General features: G+C 48.6%; 1 protein-coding gene across 1 annotated transcript in view; it reads right to left on the reverse strand.

Annotated features, from left to right (window-relative positions):
- Nucleotides 1-369: 369 nt before the first annotated feature.
- The window catches only part of FBXO41 (F-box protein 41), a 41,179-nt gene continuing 27,524 nt past the window's right edge, over nt 370-14,024 (reverse strand). Inside the window, exons 8-12 of the mRNA XM_058192018.1 lie at nt 6,684-6,779; nt 6,316-6,434; nt 5,428-5,586; nt 3,059-3,174; nt 370-432 (exon numbers count right to left, since the gene is read on the reverse strand). Of these exons, the coding sequence (XP_058048001.1) occupies nt 370-432; nt 3,059-3,174; nt 5,428-5,586; nt 6,316-6,434; nt 6,684-6,779 (553 nt within the window). The remainder of the gene's footprint in view (nt 433-3,058; nt 3,175-5,427; nt 5,587-6,315; nt 6,435-6,683; nt 6,780-14,024) is intronic.

The raw sequence follows: 14,024 nt of genomic DNA on the forward strand, positions 1-14,024 counted from the left end.
ATGCGGTGGGTTGGAGGCAGATAGTGGCACAGCAGCCTCTGCCAGAGGAGCGAGCGAGTGAGCGAGAAAAACGGGGGAGACGACGGCGGGAGGACAGATCTTCTTCGCAGTCTTGGGTGAGTTTTGGTAGCACCGTCACCTCGGATGTTCCTCCGGTCCTCCCAACCACGAGAAGGAGCTCATCTCTTCCGGAACTCAAGACCTGCTCCAAAATGAGGAGGCATCAGCTGGGCTTGATGGCCTTCTAAGGTTGCCAGTTCAGGAGCAACTGAAGCCGGCATGGCAGCTGCTGGGAATCCCAGACAGTCTTTCAAAACGGGCAGTCAGGAGACGCAAGCGACGGTCGGTCGGGCTTGTCCCACGCCAAGGTTAGCAACCGGATTCCACCTTAATGTGTAAAATCTTTGAGAAGCCCGGCCTCTTCTTCAAAGCCTGGAGGAAGAGGAGGAAGGAGGAAGTAAAGGAAGGATTGTCTATGGAGATTCTCAAGTCATTCCAGGTCATGATTGTCCCAAAGTTTCTTTTTTCCCGCCTCCCCCCCAGAGGTAACTGGACTTCCTTGGTTTTTTTCCTTGAAGAGGTTTCGCTTCTCATCCAAGAAGCTTCTTCAGTTCTGGATGAAGGATGCCCTGGATTACCTTCAGAGTGCTAACGACTGCAAAGAATATCAGTCGTTCCATCCTCCATCCTTCAGGTCAGAACTGAAGAAGCTTCTTGGATAGGAAGTGAAACCCCTTCAAAGGAAAAACCAAGGAAGTCCAGTTGCCTCTTAATAAAACAACTTTGGGAAGATGAGGGAAGAACGGCCCATCCACAACCAAAGGAGGACCTTAAGGAAGACCTCATGACCAGAACAATTTTTGGCCTTCAACCTGGACCAAAACAACCTCAACTCTAAGATGACTTGAGCCATTGGGGGAGTCCATGACAGGGTCATGAAGATGAAGATGGTTTCTTTGGTACCCCCTTTCCCCAGAGATATCCTTGGGTAGGATGAGTGGAAATTTGCCTATGAATTAGTTTATATAATCAATTATTAGAAGCTTAGTTGTGTTATGAGGTCTGAACCCTGCCTGCCAGAAGTAATACTTCTTTAACAGTTGTTAGCGAGAGCTGGAAGGGTTGACCACGAAACCCTCCACAGGCTGATCATAATCTCCTAGATCAGGGGTCTCCAACCTTGGCATCTTTAAGACTTGTGGACTTCAACTCCCAGAGTTCCTCAGCCAGCTTTGAAGTCCACAAGTCTTAAAGTCACCAAGGCTGGAGACCCCTGTCCTAGACTTAACAGGTTGTGAGGAATTCTGGGAGTTGAAGTCCACAAGTCTTAAAGTTGCCAAGGTTGGAGACCCCTGTCTTAGACTTAACAGGTTGTGGGGAATTCTGGGAGTTGAAGTCCACAAGTCTTAAAGTCGCCAAGGTTGGAGACCCCTGTCCTAGACTTAGCAGGTTGTGGGGAGCTCTGGGAGTTGTAGTCCACAAGTCTTAAAGTCGCCAATGTTAGAGACCCCTGTCCTAGACTTAACAGGTTGTGGGGAATTCTGGGAATTGGTCCACAAGTCTTAGAGTCGCCAAGGTTGGAGACCCCTGTCCTAGACTTAGCAGGTTGTGGGGAGCTCTGGGAGTTGTAGTCCACAAGTCTTAAAGTCGCCAATGTTAGAGACCCCTGTCCTAGACTTAACAGGTTGTGGGGAATTCTGGGAGTTGAAGTCCACAAGTCTTAAAGTTGCCAAGGTTGGAGACCCCTGTCCTAGACTTAGCAGGTTGTGGGGAATTCTGGGAGTTGAAGTCCACACATTGTCTATGGAGATTCTCCATCATCCAGGTTATGATTGTCCCAAAAGTTGCTTTTTCTAAAAGGCAACTGGGTGGTGGTGTTTTTTTTCCTTTGAAAATGATTTGCTTCTCATCCAAGAAGCTTCTTCAGTGCTGATGAGAAGAAAAATTGTTTCCAAAGGGAAAAAAAAAATCAAGGAAGTCCAGTTGCTTTTTGAGAAAAAAACCCAAACCACTTTTGGGGAAAGCCCACGCATCTTAAAACGGCCAAAGTTTTAAGGGCCTCTGGTGGCTCAGCAGACTGATGCAGTCTGTTATTAACACAGCTGCTTGCAATTACTGCAAGTTCAAGCCCCACCAGGCCCAAGGTTGACTCAGCCTTCCATCCTTTATAAGGTAGGTAAAATGAGGACCCAGATTGTTGGGGGCAATAAGTTGACTTTGTATATAAATATACAAATGGATGAAGACTATTGCTTGACATAGTGTAAGCCACCCTGAGTCTTCGGAGAAGGGCGGGATATAAATGCAAATAAAAATAAAAAAAAGTTGAGAAACACCGATCTAAGGCCAGCTGTCCCCAATCAGGCACCCATCCAGGATGGGACTAGGCGTCCCAGAATTCCCAGCCGTCACTCAGGGACTGCATTCAGTTGACACAACTTGGCTACTCAAACTCACCAAATGTGCAAATGTTCCAACTGGGTCTAACTGACCTAGTGAATGATAGAAGATTTGTAGCTCAAGGAGTTTCGTTGTTTTCTTGCAGAGGTTTCATGGCCCGACTACGTAACATCATCAGTGCTAGAAGGGAGTAGGGACTGCGAGGAGGAGGAGGAGGAGGAGGAGGAGGAGGAGGAGGAGGAGGAGGAGGAGGAGGAGGAGGAGGAGGACGACTGTGGGGTCCTTGGTGCTCTCTGAGCTTGGTAGTTTTCTTGCAGACGTTTTATTAAGAAACTAGGCAATGTCATCCATGCAGAGAGCATTGATGATGTTACCTAGTTGGGTAATGAAACGTCTACAAGAAAACTACTAAACTCAGCGACCTGGTGAAGCCCCTTTTGGGATTTAGCAGCTGGAAATACAACATCGGCCTTCAACCTCTGCCCTCAAGTGGCTTCTTTTCTCAGCCTCTTCTCAGCCTCTTTTCCACATATCCCCATCAGTTGCACTGCCCAGGTTTCTAGTCCCTGTGACTCCAGGGCTGGAGGCCTGTTACAAGGGGACACCGGCCATTCCCACCAAGAAGTCACAATGGGGTGGGGGAGGGGAATCCTTGTACCTGGAGTTTGTTGATCATTTCATCAAACATTTTCTTGGCCTCCGAACTATTTGGTTCCTTAAAGTAATCAGCAATCCCAACTTGGACCACGATGGATTTCAGGTTCCGGCAAACACCTTGAAGGGGAAAGAACTTGGTTTGATACTGGAGATGCCGAGGTTCCAAAAAAAACATTTCTCCTAGAAGCACGAAGCTGTAAACACCTAGCCTGAAGATGATGAATGGGATTTCATCGAAACGTCGCCAAGACACTTCCAATTTTATGCGGGAGAAAACCTGAATAACCAACGACCTACATACAAACACCCGCGAAAACCTCAGAAAACACACACACACACACACACACACACACATATATATTACGAGGTCTCACTCATCATCTTCAGGCTGGTGCTTTCGGCTTCGTGCTTGTGCAAGCAAAGCGTGGTCGGAGCTGCCGTCTCTCTATAAATACTGGTGGAGAGGTGGGGAGTGTTGCTGTGAGCGGGTTGGTACTCCACAACACTCCCCACCTCCCCCACCAGTATTTATAGAGAGGCGGCAGTTCCGACCACGCTTTGCTCGCACAAGCACGAAGCCGAAAGCACCAGCCTGAAGATGATGAGTGGGACCTCGTCAAAACGTCGCCAAGATACTCTCAACCTACATATACATACATACATACATACATACATACATACATACATATATATATATATATATATATATATATATATGTTTATATATATATATATATCCTATTTTCCCACAACAACCCTGTGAGGTGGGTTGACGTAATCCTTGACTTAGGACCATTGGTTTAACAACCGTTGGAAGTTGCAATGCCACCGGACACAGTGACTTAAGACATATCCTAAGCAGCACCCCCAAGGTCACGTGATCCAAATTTTGAGCACTCCGAACCAAGCATATATATATTTACGATGGTGGCAGTGGTTTCGAGACTTCCCAGCTGGTTTCCGGCAAGCCGAATTAAGGGGGAAAGCTCAATTCACTGAAAAGCAAGTGAGCCGTTTAAGGACCACAGCCAAAAGGTTGCAAAATTGGGCCACGACTCACTTAGTGACTGCACTGCTTAGCGACGGAACTTTCAGTCCCAATTGCGGTTATAAGTCAAGGACAACCATACGTCGTTCGTGCTGACAGGGACTGCTATTTCTGTTCAGGGCTGCCTTATTCCCGGCAGGTCCATTTCTCTCGAGGTCTCGCAAAACGGAAAATAAAGGATGTGCTGTTATTTGATTAACGGGGCTGCCAGTTTTTAATTACATCCTTAATCAAGAGTGTGTTTCAATCCGTAGACAAGACAATTTCATAGCAGATTTTATCAGCACCCGGGCTCTTCGGACCGAAGGATGTTCGGTTTTAAGGAGGATGGGCTACTACTAGGAACTTTTACATGAGTAATTTAATTTAATTAGCTTCGTTATGGCCATCCCTTCCAGAGGTCTAAAGCTGGCTTACAAAATGCCCCCAAACAATGAAGCAATTAAAAATTAAAAGCCACATTAAACAGCCAGCCTGGATTAAAAAACACCACGAACAATAAAAGGTAACAAAGCAGAACATAAAATAAGATTTCTGAAAGCACCAACTTCTTGGTCCTCGGGTTACAGCCGTTCGCTTAGTGACCGTTCAAAGTCACGACGGCCCTGAAAAAAGTGACCTATGACCCTTTTCACACTTACGACCTGTTTGCAGTGATCACGTGACCAAAATTCAGATGCAATCATTTAAGCAAATACGGGGGTCGTAAGCGGGAACCCATCGATCGCTGTAGAATAGATGCAGTTTTGCCCTAAATGGAAATAATAAGTCCGGCTTCGCTGCAAAAAACAGAGTTCCACGTTAGTGGCACGCTGCGAATGTCTGTTCACGTGGCCGTGTAGGGAAGCATCCACGGAGCGGCCACGTGAGCGTGGCTGGACGGGTGGGATGGAGGGCTGACCATCCTCATTTCAGATCTAGGACGTTAAGTCCCGTTTTTTTCAAATAGGTTGTAATCTTGAATGGTTGCTAAGCGACCGGTCGTAAGTCAAGGACTGCCTGTATCTGGGCTGCAATATCCAGGTGGCCTCTAGATGTCAGTCAAAGGACACACAAAACTCTAGCACACGGGTGCCCGACCTCGGCCGCTTTAAGACTGGCCGGACTTCAACTCCCAGAATCCTTGGGAATTCTGGGGCCACGGTCCTGGCACAGTAAGCTGGTCAAAATTCTGCACCCAGCAGGCTTTTGCCGCCACCTAGTGGCTGACCCAGATTTACCTCCCCTACTTTTTCACAGCCATACCGTCTCTGTCCCATCGCGCAGAGGTCCCGATGAGGAGCGCTCCCCCCTCCCATCCCCCTTCCTGAGCTTCTACTCACTGTTGAAATGCAGTAAGGCTTTCGGGGTGACTGGGGTGGAAGTCAGAACCAGCATCTCCAGGCCTTTCAGGCCTTCCCGACACACCTCGGCCGCCACCTCCTGGTTGACCTCCGTCACGTGGTCAAGCTCCAGCACTTGAAGACGCATGCAGTTCCGGGCTGATCGGGAAGAAGAAACATTGGAGACTCAGACCGGACTGGACGTTGCGTGGTCAAGGGGCCACGGTCCTGGCACAGTAAGCTGGTCAAAATTCTGCACCCAGCAGGCTTTAAGAGGGGCGGACTTCAACTCCCAGAATCCCCCAGCCTGCATGCTTTAAGAGGGGTGGACTTCAACTCCCAGAATCCCCCAATCAGCCTGCTTTAAGATGGATGGACTTCAACTCCCAGAATTCCCCAGCCTGCATGCTTTAAGAGGGGTGGACTTCAACTCCCAGAATCCCCAACCTGCATGCTTTAAGATGGGAGACTTCAAATCCCAGAATCCCCCAGCCAGCATGCTTTAATATAGATGGACTTCAACTCCCAGAATCCCCAACCTGCATGCTTTAAGATGGGAGACTTCAACTCCCAGAATCCCCCAGCCAGCAGGCTTTAATATGGGAGGACTTCAACTCCCAGAATCCCCCAGCCTGCATGCTTTAAGAGGGGTGGACTTCAACTCCCAGAATTCCTCAGCCAGCAGGTTTTAATATGGATGGTCTTAAACTCCCAGAATTCCCCAGGCTGGGGAATTCTGGGAGTTGAAGTCCACAGGTCTTAAAATGGCCACGTTTGGCCACGCCACACCTTAAACCATGGTCAGCCCGAAGTCATAACAAAACCACCTTCCGTGTCTCTTTTCCTTCCTTCTTCCTGGGCCAGAAAGGGTCCCAAATCTGGACTCACCTAAGGAAGCCAATCCCTGCAGGCCGCAGCCGGCTCCTCCGACGCCCAGCGCTCTCAAGTGTGGCCAGCAACGCCCAATCATCTGCAGGCAACGGTTGCTAAACCTGGTGGGTTGCTGGCTGGAAAATATTTTTAAAAGAAGGGAGACAAGAATCGAATCGTGAAGATCAATCAGGCCACGGAGATACAAATTAGGAAGAGAACACGTCAACCGAGCAGGTTGGAGCTTCTTCATAGCTTGATCTCCCGCTCTCTGGAGATCAAGCTTTGAAGAAGCTCCAACCTGCTCCGTAGACATGTTCTCTTGGGTGGGCGGGTGTCAAGAAGAGAAAAGAGGAGACCCATGATTTTCTGGGGGTGCCTCTTACCAAGGATGGAGGGGGGCCACCTGCAGAGAGATGATATCTCGGCAACCTGCTCCCAAGGCCCAGATGACTTCATGGCCTACCGGATCGGTGGAGCTCCTGGATGGGGAAAATAGAAGAAGAAGAAGAAAAAAAAAAGATGAATTCTTCTAGAAAATTGGCATAGATTAGGGAAAGAGACCCACAGATTAGGTCTGGTAGAACAGGGGTCTCCAACCTTGGCCACTTTAAGACTTGTGGACTTCAACTCCCAGAGTCCCTCCGCCAGCAAACCACAGTTTACAATAGAGAGCACCAAGGACCCCACATCATCATCATCATCATCATCAATATAATCATTATTATATTCCTCCTCCTGCTGCTCCTCTTGCTCCTCCTCCTCCTCCCTCCACAATCCCCACTCCCTTCTAGCACTGCTGATGGTACCTCCTCCTCCTCCTCCTTCTCCTCCTCCTCCTCCTCCTCCTCCTTCCTCTTCTCCTCCTCCTCTTCCTCTTCCTCCTCCTCCTCCTCCTCCTCCTCTTCCTCTTCCTCCTCCTCCTCTTCCTCCTCCTCCTCCTCCTCCTCCTCCTCCTCCTCCTCCTCCTTCTTCTATTATTCCTCCTCTTGCTCCTCCTCCTCCTTCCTCCACAATCCCCACTCCCTTCTAGCACCGATGATGTTACCTAGCTGGGTAATGAAACATCTGCAAGAAAACCACCAAGCTCAGAGAGCGCCCTATTTCCAGTCGGCCGCCATCCCATGATAGAGCAGAACAAAAGGGTAGTCTCCATGATAGATTTGGGGGTACCCTAATCAGCACCCCCATCCAGTAGGAAGTGCCTTGCATATTCCTGTAGGTGAAAGAGGCCACAAGCCTAGATGAAAACTGAATTAAAACATTTTGTCAATGGGTGGACTTTTGTGGGAAGATGTCAGCTCCCTGTTATGAGATTAGGGCGTCTCATCCATGGTCGGTCCTTTTCTCTCCATAAAACGGTACGCATTATAAATTCCCACGCAGCCCCGTGACTCTTAGAGGTGGCAAATCAATCAATTTAATAAAAAACAACAGCCTTTATAAAACTAGCTTGGTTTTTTTTTGTCATGTTACATGACCCAGTTCCACGCTACAGAAGAGCCTAAAAATAAGCAAACATGAATTATCTGGAAAAATCCATCTGCCTCTTTAGCCAAGGCACCTCAATTGTTTGGCGTGGCCTTAATTAAAAGGATGAGTCATCCTGACAGATTAGAAAACTGCCAAACTCTGCAGGTACATCTGACTATCCAGAGTGAAAAAGAGGGAGAAAGGGAGGGAGTGGAGGATGGGACATTTGCACCCGGAAAGACCACAGATCTAATGCGATGCATTGCTCCCAGCAAGACCGTTAAATCCAAATTAAAGATAATCCTCGATTTACGACTACTGTTGAGCCCAAGGTTTCCGTTGCTAAGCAAGTGTGGGAAGTTGTTGTGTCTCGCCCGCCCCCCTCTCCGCAGCCGGGCCCCTCTCATCTCCTGTTATCTCAGCCAGGGACTGATAGTGCAGACGAAGGGCCTGGAATGCCTCCAGCCCCCAGTCCTGGCACCATGCCCGGACAGACGGAGCAAGACGAATGGCCTGGCATGCCCCCAGCCCCCAGTCCTGGCACCATGCCTGGACAGACCAAACAAATAAACCCCTCCCACACAGCATGTGAACATGAGGAGCATGAAGCCAGTCACGAGCTAGAATTGCCGGCAGCTGGAGGGTGGAGGGATCCACGCTTCCGGAGAATGGAGAGGCGACGTCAGCAAAAGGAAGGGAGGGGCAGGCCTGGATACGTGCTGAGTCATGGAGCCACACCCCATGGCCTATATAAAGGATCTGCTTTCTGGCGTTCTTTGAGTCAGGCAAAGTCTAACTTGGATTGCTGAAGTCACATCTTGGACTCCTGCCTGCCCTGAGAACTCTGACAGAACTTTGGCAAAGCTGCAGAGGCTTTGTGGCCACGCTTGATACAGACTTCCTCGACTCGGCCGTCAGAGGAGGAGTGGGACATGACAGAAGTACACCTCAAAAGGACCATGCCAGAAACCTCACAGCACCAGAAACCTTGGGAAACAGTGCCCTTTCCCCTTTAAGAAAACCAAGAAGCACCAGCTGAAAGGAAAACTCAGGGCACTGTTACAAAAGTAACAAAGCTGACCACAGAAACACTTAAGGTAGAGCCATGAAGATAAGGAGAATCAGGCTAAAAATAAACTCTCCAAAGTAAACCGAAACTCCCCCTTCCTGCCCCCAGATACGATTAACCCTCAGGCAGAGGTCGGCTTCAGCAGGTTCTGACCAGTTCTGGAAAACCAGTAGTAGTTCAGAGAATTGGTAAATACCACCTCTGACTGGCCCGACCCCATCTATTATCTGCCTCCCAAGTCCCAGCTGATCAGGAGGAAATGGGGATTTTGCAGTAACCTTCCCTTGGAGTGAGGAGGAAATGGAGATCTTACAGTATCCTTCCCCTGCCAGGCCCACCAAGCCACGCCCACCAAGCCACGCCATGCCCACAGAACCGGTAGTAAAAAAAATTGAATCCCACCACTGCCCTTAGGACATGAAAACATGAAGGCCCAGGAACAGGATTAACCCAGAAAAACAGGACAACAAAACCCATGGCAATCAGAAACACAACAAAACCCATCAAGCCGCAGGTGCTTCAAAGGGGAATTAAACATAAAAAAACATAACAAGAGATTCACACTTCCAAAGCTGCTTGCCAGCCAGGAACGCTCGAGCGGTGTTGCTTTTTGCTTCTTGCCTTCCTACGTTAAAATAATTCCACTTTCTGGCAGCTGGCTTCTGCATCCATTTCTTCTCAGCGCCTGTGGTGTGTCCCAGCTGGGAACGAACCAGGGAAATTTCCTCCAACAGCAAGACTTGTTAAATGAGTTTCGTCCCATTTTACGACCATTCTTGCCACCGTGGTTCAGCGAAACGCTGCAGTTGTTAAACTAGTCGCACGGTTGTTAAGTGAATCAGGCTTCCCCAGTGGCTTTGCTTGTCAGAAGGTCGCAAAAGGGGATCACGGCATTTCTTGCCACGGTTGTTAAGTGAATCACTGTAGTTGCTGAGTTAGGAACACGGTTGTTAAGTGAATTTGGCTCCCCCCCATTGCCAGAAAGCCAAAAAGGGATCACATGAACCCGAGACACTGCAACCGTCATAAATATGAGTCACTTGCCAAGCGTCTGAATTTTGATCACGTGATCATGGGGATGCTGCAACGGTCGTAAGTGTGAAAAATGGTTATAAGTCCCTTTTGCAGTGCCTTTGTAAGTTTCAATGGTCACTAAACAAATAGTTGTAGACAGGATAGAACAGAACAGAACAGAATAGAATAACAGAGTTGGAAGGGACCTTGGAGGTCTTCTAGTCCAACCCCCTGCTTAGGCAGGAAACCCTACACCACTTCAGACAAATGGTTGTCCAATCTCTTCTTAAAAACTTCCCATGTTGGAGAATGCATGATCTAGTACTAGCATCTATCCTGAGAGGTTGTGGTATTTTAGTACAAGGGTCTCCAACCTTGGTCCCTTTAAGACTTGTGGACTTCAACTCCCAACGAGGCTCCCGTCAAAGGCGGCAGCGGCGAGGCGCGGGCTCAAGGTGGCATTCAGACATGACGCCGCTTCTAAGAATAGAGGGTGCCGGGGACACATTGCTGGCAGGAGAGAGAGGCGAGCACGGAACAATATCTCCACTGCAGAATTTTCCAGAGCAGATTGTGTGAAAGGAAACACACAACACCCCCGGCATCTGTTGAGTTAGCATCTCTGTTCCTACCATTCTTATATTCCAGCCAGCCTGGAGATGATGTCGTGTCCCACTCCTCCTCTGACGGCCGGGTCTGGGAAGTCTGTATCCAGCGTGACCACGAAGCCGCTGCAGCTTTGCCAAATTCCTGTCAGAGTCCTCAGGGCAGGCAGGAATCCAAGGTGTGACTTCAGCCACCAGATGAGACTTTGCCTGATTCAAGGAATGCCAAAAAGCAGATCCTTTATACAGGCCATGGGGTGTGGCTCCATGACTCAGCACTTATCCAGGCCTGCCCCTCCCTTCCTTTTGCTGACGTCGCCTCTCCATTCTCCGGAAGTGGGGATCTGCCCACCTTTCATCCTCCTGCTCAGCTGCCGGCAATTCCAGCTCGTGTCTGGCTTCGTGCTCACACGCTGTAAGAGGGAGGTTTGTTTGCTTAGTCTGTCCGGGCATGGTGCCAGGGCTGGAGGCTGGAGGCATGCCAGGCCATTCTTCTTCACTATCAGTCTCTGGCTCAGATAACAGGAGATGGGAGGGGCCCAGCTGAGGAGAACGAGGGCGGGCGAGGCACAACAGATTAATTCATTGTTGGTATCTAAGAGGGCATCGTGCAGACAACCTGTCCTAGGGACCGTCTAGCGCAGGGGTTCCCAACCTCTTTGTCCATGCCACCAATTTCCTTTGGCAGAAACACAGCGGCATAGCAAATGAGTCAGAGAGGGTTGCAAATAGGCGACCATGGAGGGCTTGAAATAATCTCCCACGCCTGAATCATGGAGGGAAAACGAATGCGATCGAACCCTAAACGGAACAACAGAGTTGGAAGGGATCTTGGAGGTCTTCTAGTCCAACCCTCTGCTCAGGAAACATTGACAATGACTATAGGACAGGTGCTCCTTGGTTTACGACCACAGTTGAGCCCAACGTTTCTGTTGCTAAGAGAGAGACAGTAAAGTGAATTTTGCCCCATTTTATTTATAACCGGTTGTTAAGGGAATTTGGCTTCCCCCCCCATTGACTTTGCTTGTGAGAAGATCGCATAATCGCATACTTCCACCTCTCACAATACTAGACAACACAGTATCAACAGGAGACACCTTCAAATGTCTAGGTTCTACCAACAATCTCAATAGGGACACGGTGGCTCAGGGGCTAGGACATTGAGCTTGTCGATCGAAAGATCAGCAGCTCAGCGGTTTGAATCCCTAGTGCTGCTGTGTAACGGGGTGAGCTCCCGTGACTTGTCCCAGCTTCTGCCAACCTAGAAGTTCGAAAGCATGTAAGAAATGCAATTAGAAAAATAGGGACCACTTTTGGTGGGAAGGGAACAGCGTTCCGTGCGCCTTCGGCGTTGAGTCATTCCAGCCACATGACCACGGAGACGTCTTCGGACAGCGCTGGCTCTTCGACTTTGAAACGGAGATGAGCACCGCCCCCTAGAGTCGGCAATGACTAGCACAGATGTGCGAGGGGAATCTTTACCTTTACCTTTACCATATCTCAAGATCTAAAATGGACAGCCAACATCAAAAACGTCATCAAAAAAGGACAACAAAGACTGTTCTTTCTGCGCCAACTCAGGAAGCTCAAACTGCCCAGGGAGCTGCTGATGTAATTCTAAAAGAGGAATTATTGAGTCTGTCATTTGCACCTCTATAACTGTCTGGTTCGGTTCTGCAACCCAACAAGACAGACACAGATAATTAGAACTGCGGAAAAAACAATGGCTGCCAACCTGCCTTCCATTGAGGACCTGTATACTGCACGAATCAAGAAGAGGGCCGGGAAAATATTTACAGATCCCTCGCATCCTGGACATAAACTGTTTCAACTCCTACCCTCAAAACGACACTATAGAGCACTGCACACCAGAACAACTAAACACAAGAAAAGTTTTTTCCCGAAGGCCATCACTCTGCTAAACAAATAATTCCCTCAACACTGTCAAACTATTTAACTAAGTCTGCATTACTATTAATCTTCTCATCGTTCCCATCACCCATCTCCTTCCACTTATGACTGTATGACTTTGTTGCTTGTATCCTTACAATTTATACTGATATTGTTTCCTGATTGCTTAAATGTACCCTATGACTATCATTAAGTGTTGTAAGTGTTGTACCTTGATGAAGGTATCTTTTCTTTTATGTACACTGAGAGCGTATGCACCAAGACAAATTCCTTGTGTGTCCGATCACACTTGGCCAATAAAAAAATTCTATTCTATTCTATTCTATTCTATTCTATTCTATTCTATTCTATTCTATTCTATTCTATTCTATTAGGGGATCACGTGATCCCAGGACACTACAACCGTCATAAATACAGGCCAGCGTCCGAATTTCAAGAAGGGATTGGATAACCATTTGTCTGAAATGGGTGTAGGGTTTCCTGCCTGAGCAAGGGGTCGGACTAAATGACCTCCAGGGTCAATTCCAACTCTGTTACTCTTTTATTCTATATTTTGAGGGCTGCCCCCTCTTTCCCCCCCCCACCCTTTCCCAGAGACCGTCTCCTTGCCTGATTCCAGCTGGGCTAATTATAAGGTGTCTCCCTCCAAACTTTGACACCGCAACAACCCATCACAGCCCATTGCAGAGGCGGTGTGAAATAATCACAGCCTTTACTCTCTCCGTCGGGGCTGGAGAAGCAGTGCCAAATACGCCAAGAACGAAGGCCTAGCGAGGTGGGGTGCTGCCACCCACAATCTTTTGTCCTCTGGCTGCTTCTCCAGCCCCGACGGAGAGAGTAAAGGCTGTGATTATTTCACACCGCCTCTCTCTTCTCCGTGCGGGTGTCAAGGACTGTCTGGTTGGCATCGCTGCCAACTCAGCTGTTGTTCTCCCTGGGGAGGACAGCTTCAAATTTGCACCAGAGAAACACTGAAAAGGGAACTGATGGGGCGGGGGCTCCTCCGGTTTCCATTTTTATTGGTCCCACAGGACAATGCAGGTCGTCCTCGCCTTACGACCACCACCGAGTCCACCCTTTCCGTTGCTAAGTGAAACAGTTAGGTGAGTTTTGCTCCGTTTTACTTTTCTTGCCGCCGTTGTTTAAGGGAATCATGACAGTTGCTAACTTAGGAACCTGGAGGTTAAGCGAATCTGGCTTCCCCATGGACTTTGCTGGTCGGAAGTTCGCAAAAAGGGGATCGTGTGACCTCCGGGACACACTACAACCGTCAAAGGTACACGCCAGTTACCAAGCGTCAGAATTTTAATTGACCATAGGGGTGCTGCAATGGTCGTGTTGTGACTCAGGCCCAAGTAGGTAGTAGGAAACTCAGTCTGTGAAAAAACAAACAAACTTTATTCGAACAGCTGGGAATTGCTTCATTCCCAGCGTCCTTCAACTCAAATTAAAACAAATGCCTCCCAACACAAATTCCTCAGTTCTCTCGCAAACCTTGGTCCAATTAGGAAAGCTGCCAAAGGCCTTTCTTGGCAAACATTCATAAAGCAGAAGACGAAGCTACCAATGTTGTTTTCTGGCAAAGCTCAAACGCCGTTGCTGGTCTTTTAAGCCTTATGGGAGGGGCCAATCATCTCTTGGCCTTACTCCTGAGT

Source organism: Ahaetulla prasina, chromosome 8 (assembly GCF_028640845.1).
Source record: "Ahaetulla prasina isolate Xishuangbanna chromosome 8, ASM2864084v1, whole genome shotgun sequence".
NCBI classification, from domain to species: domain Eukaryota; kingdom Metazoa; phylum Chordata; class Lepidosauria; order Squamata; family Colubridae; genus Ahaetulla; species Ahaetulla prasina.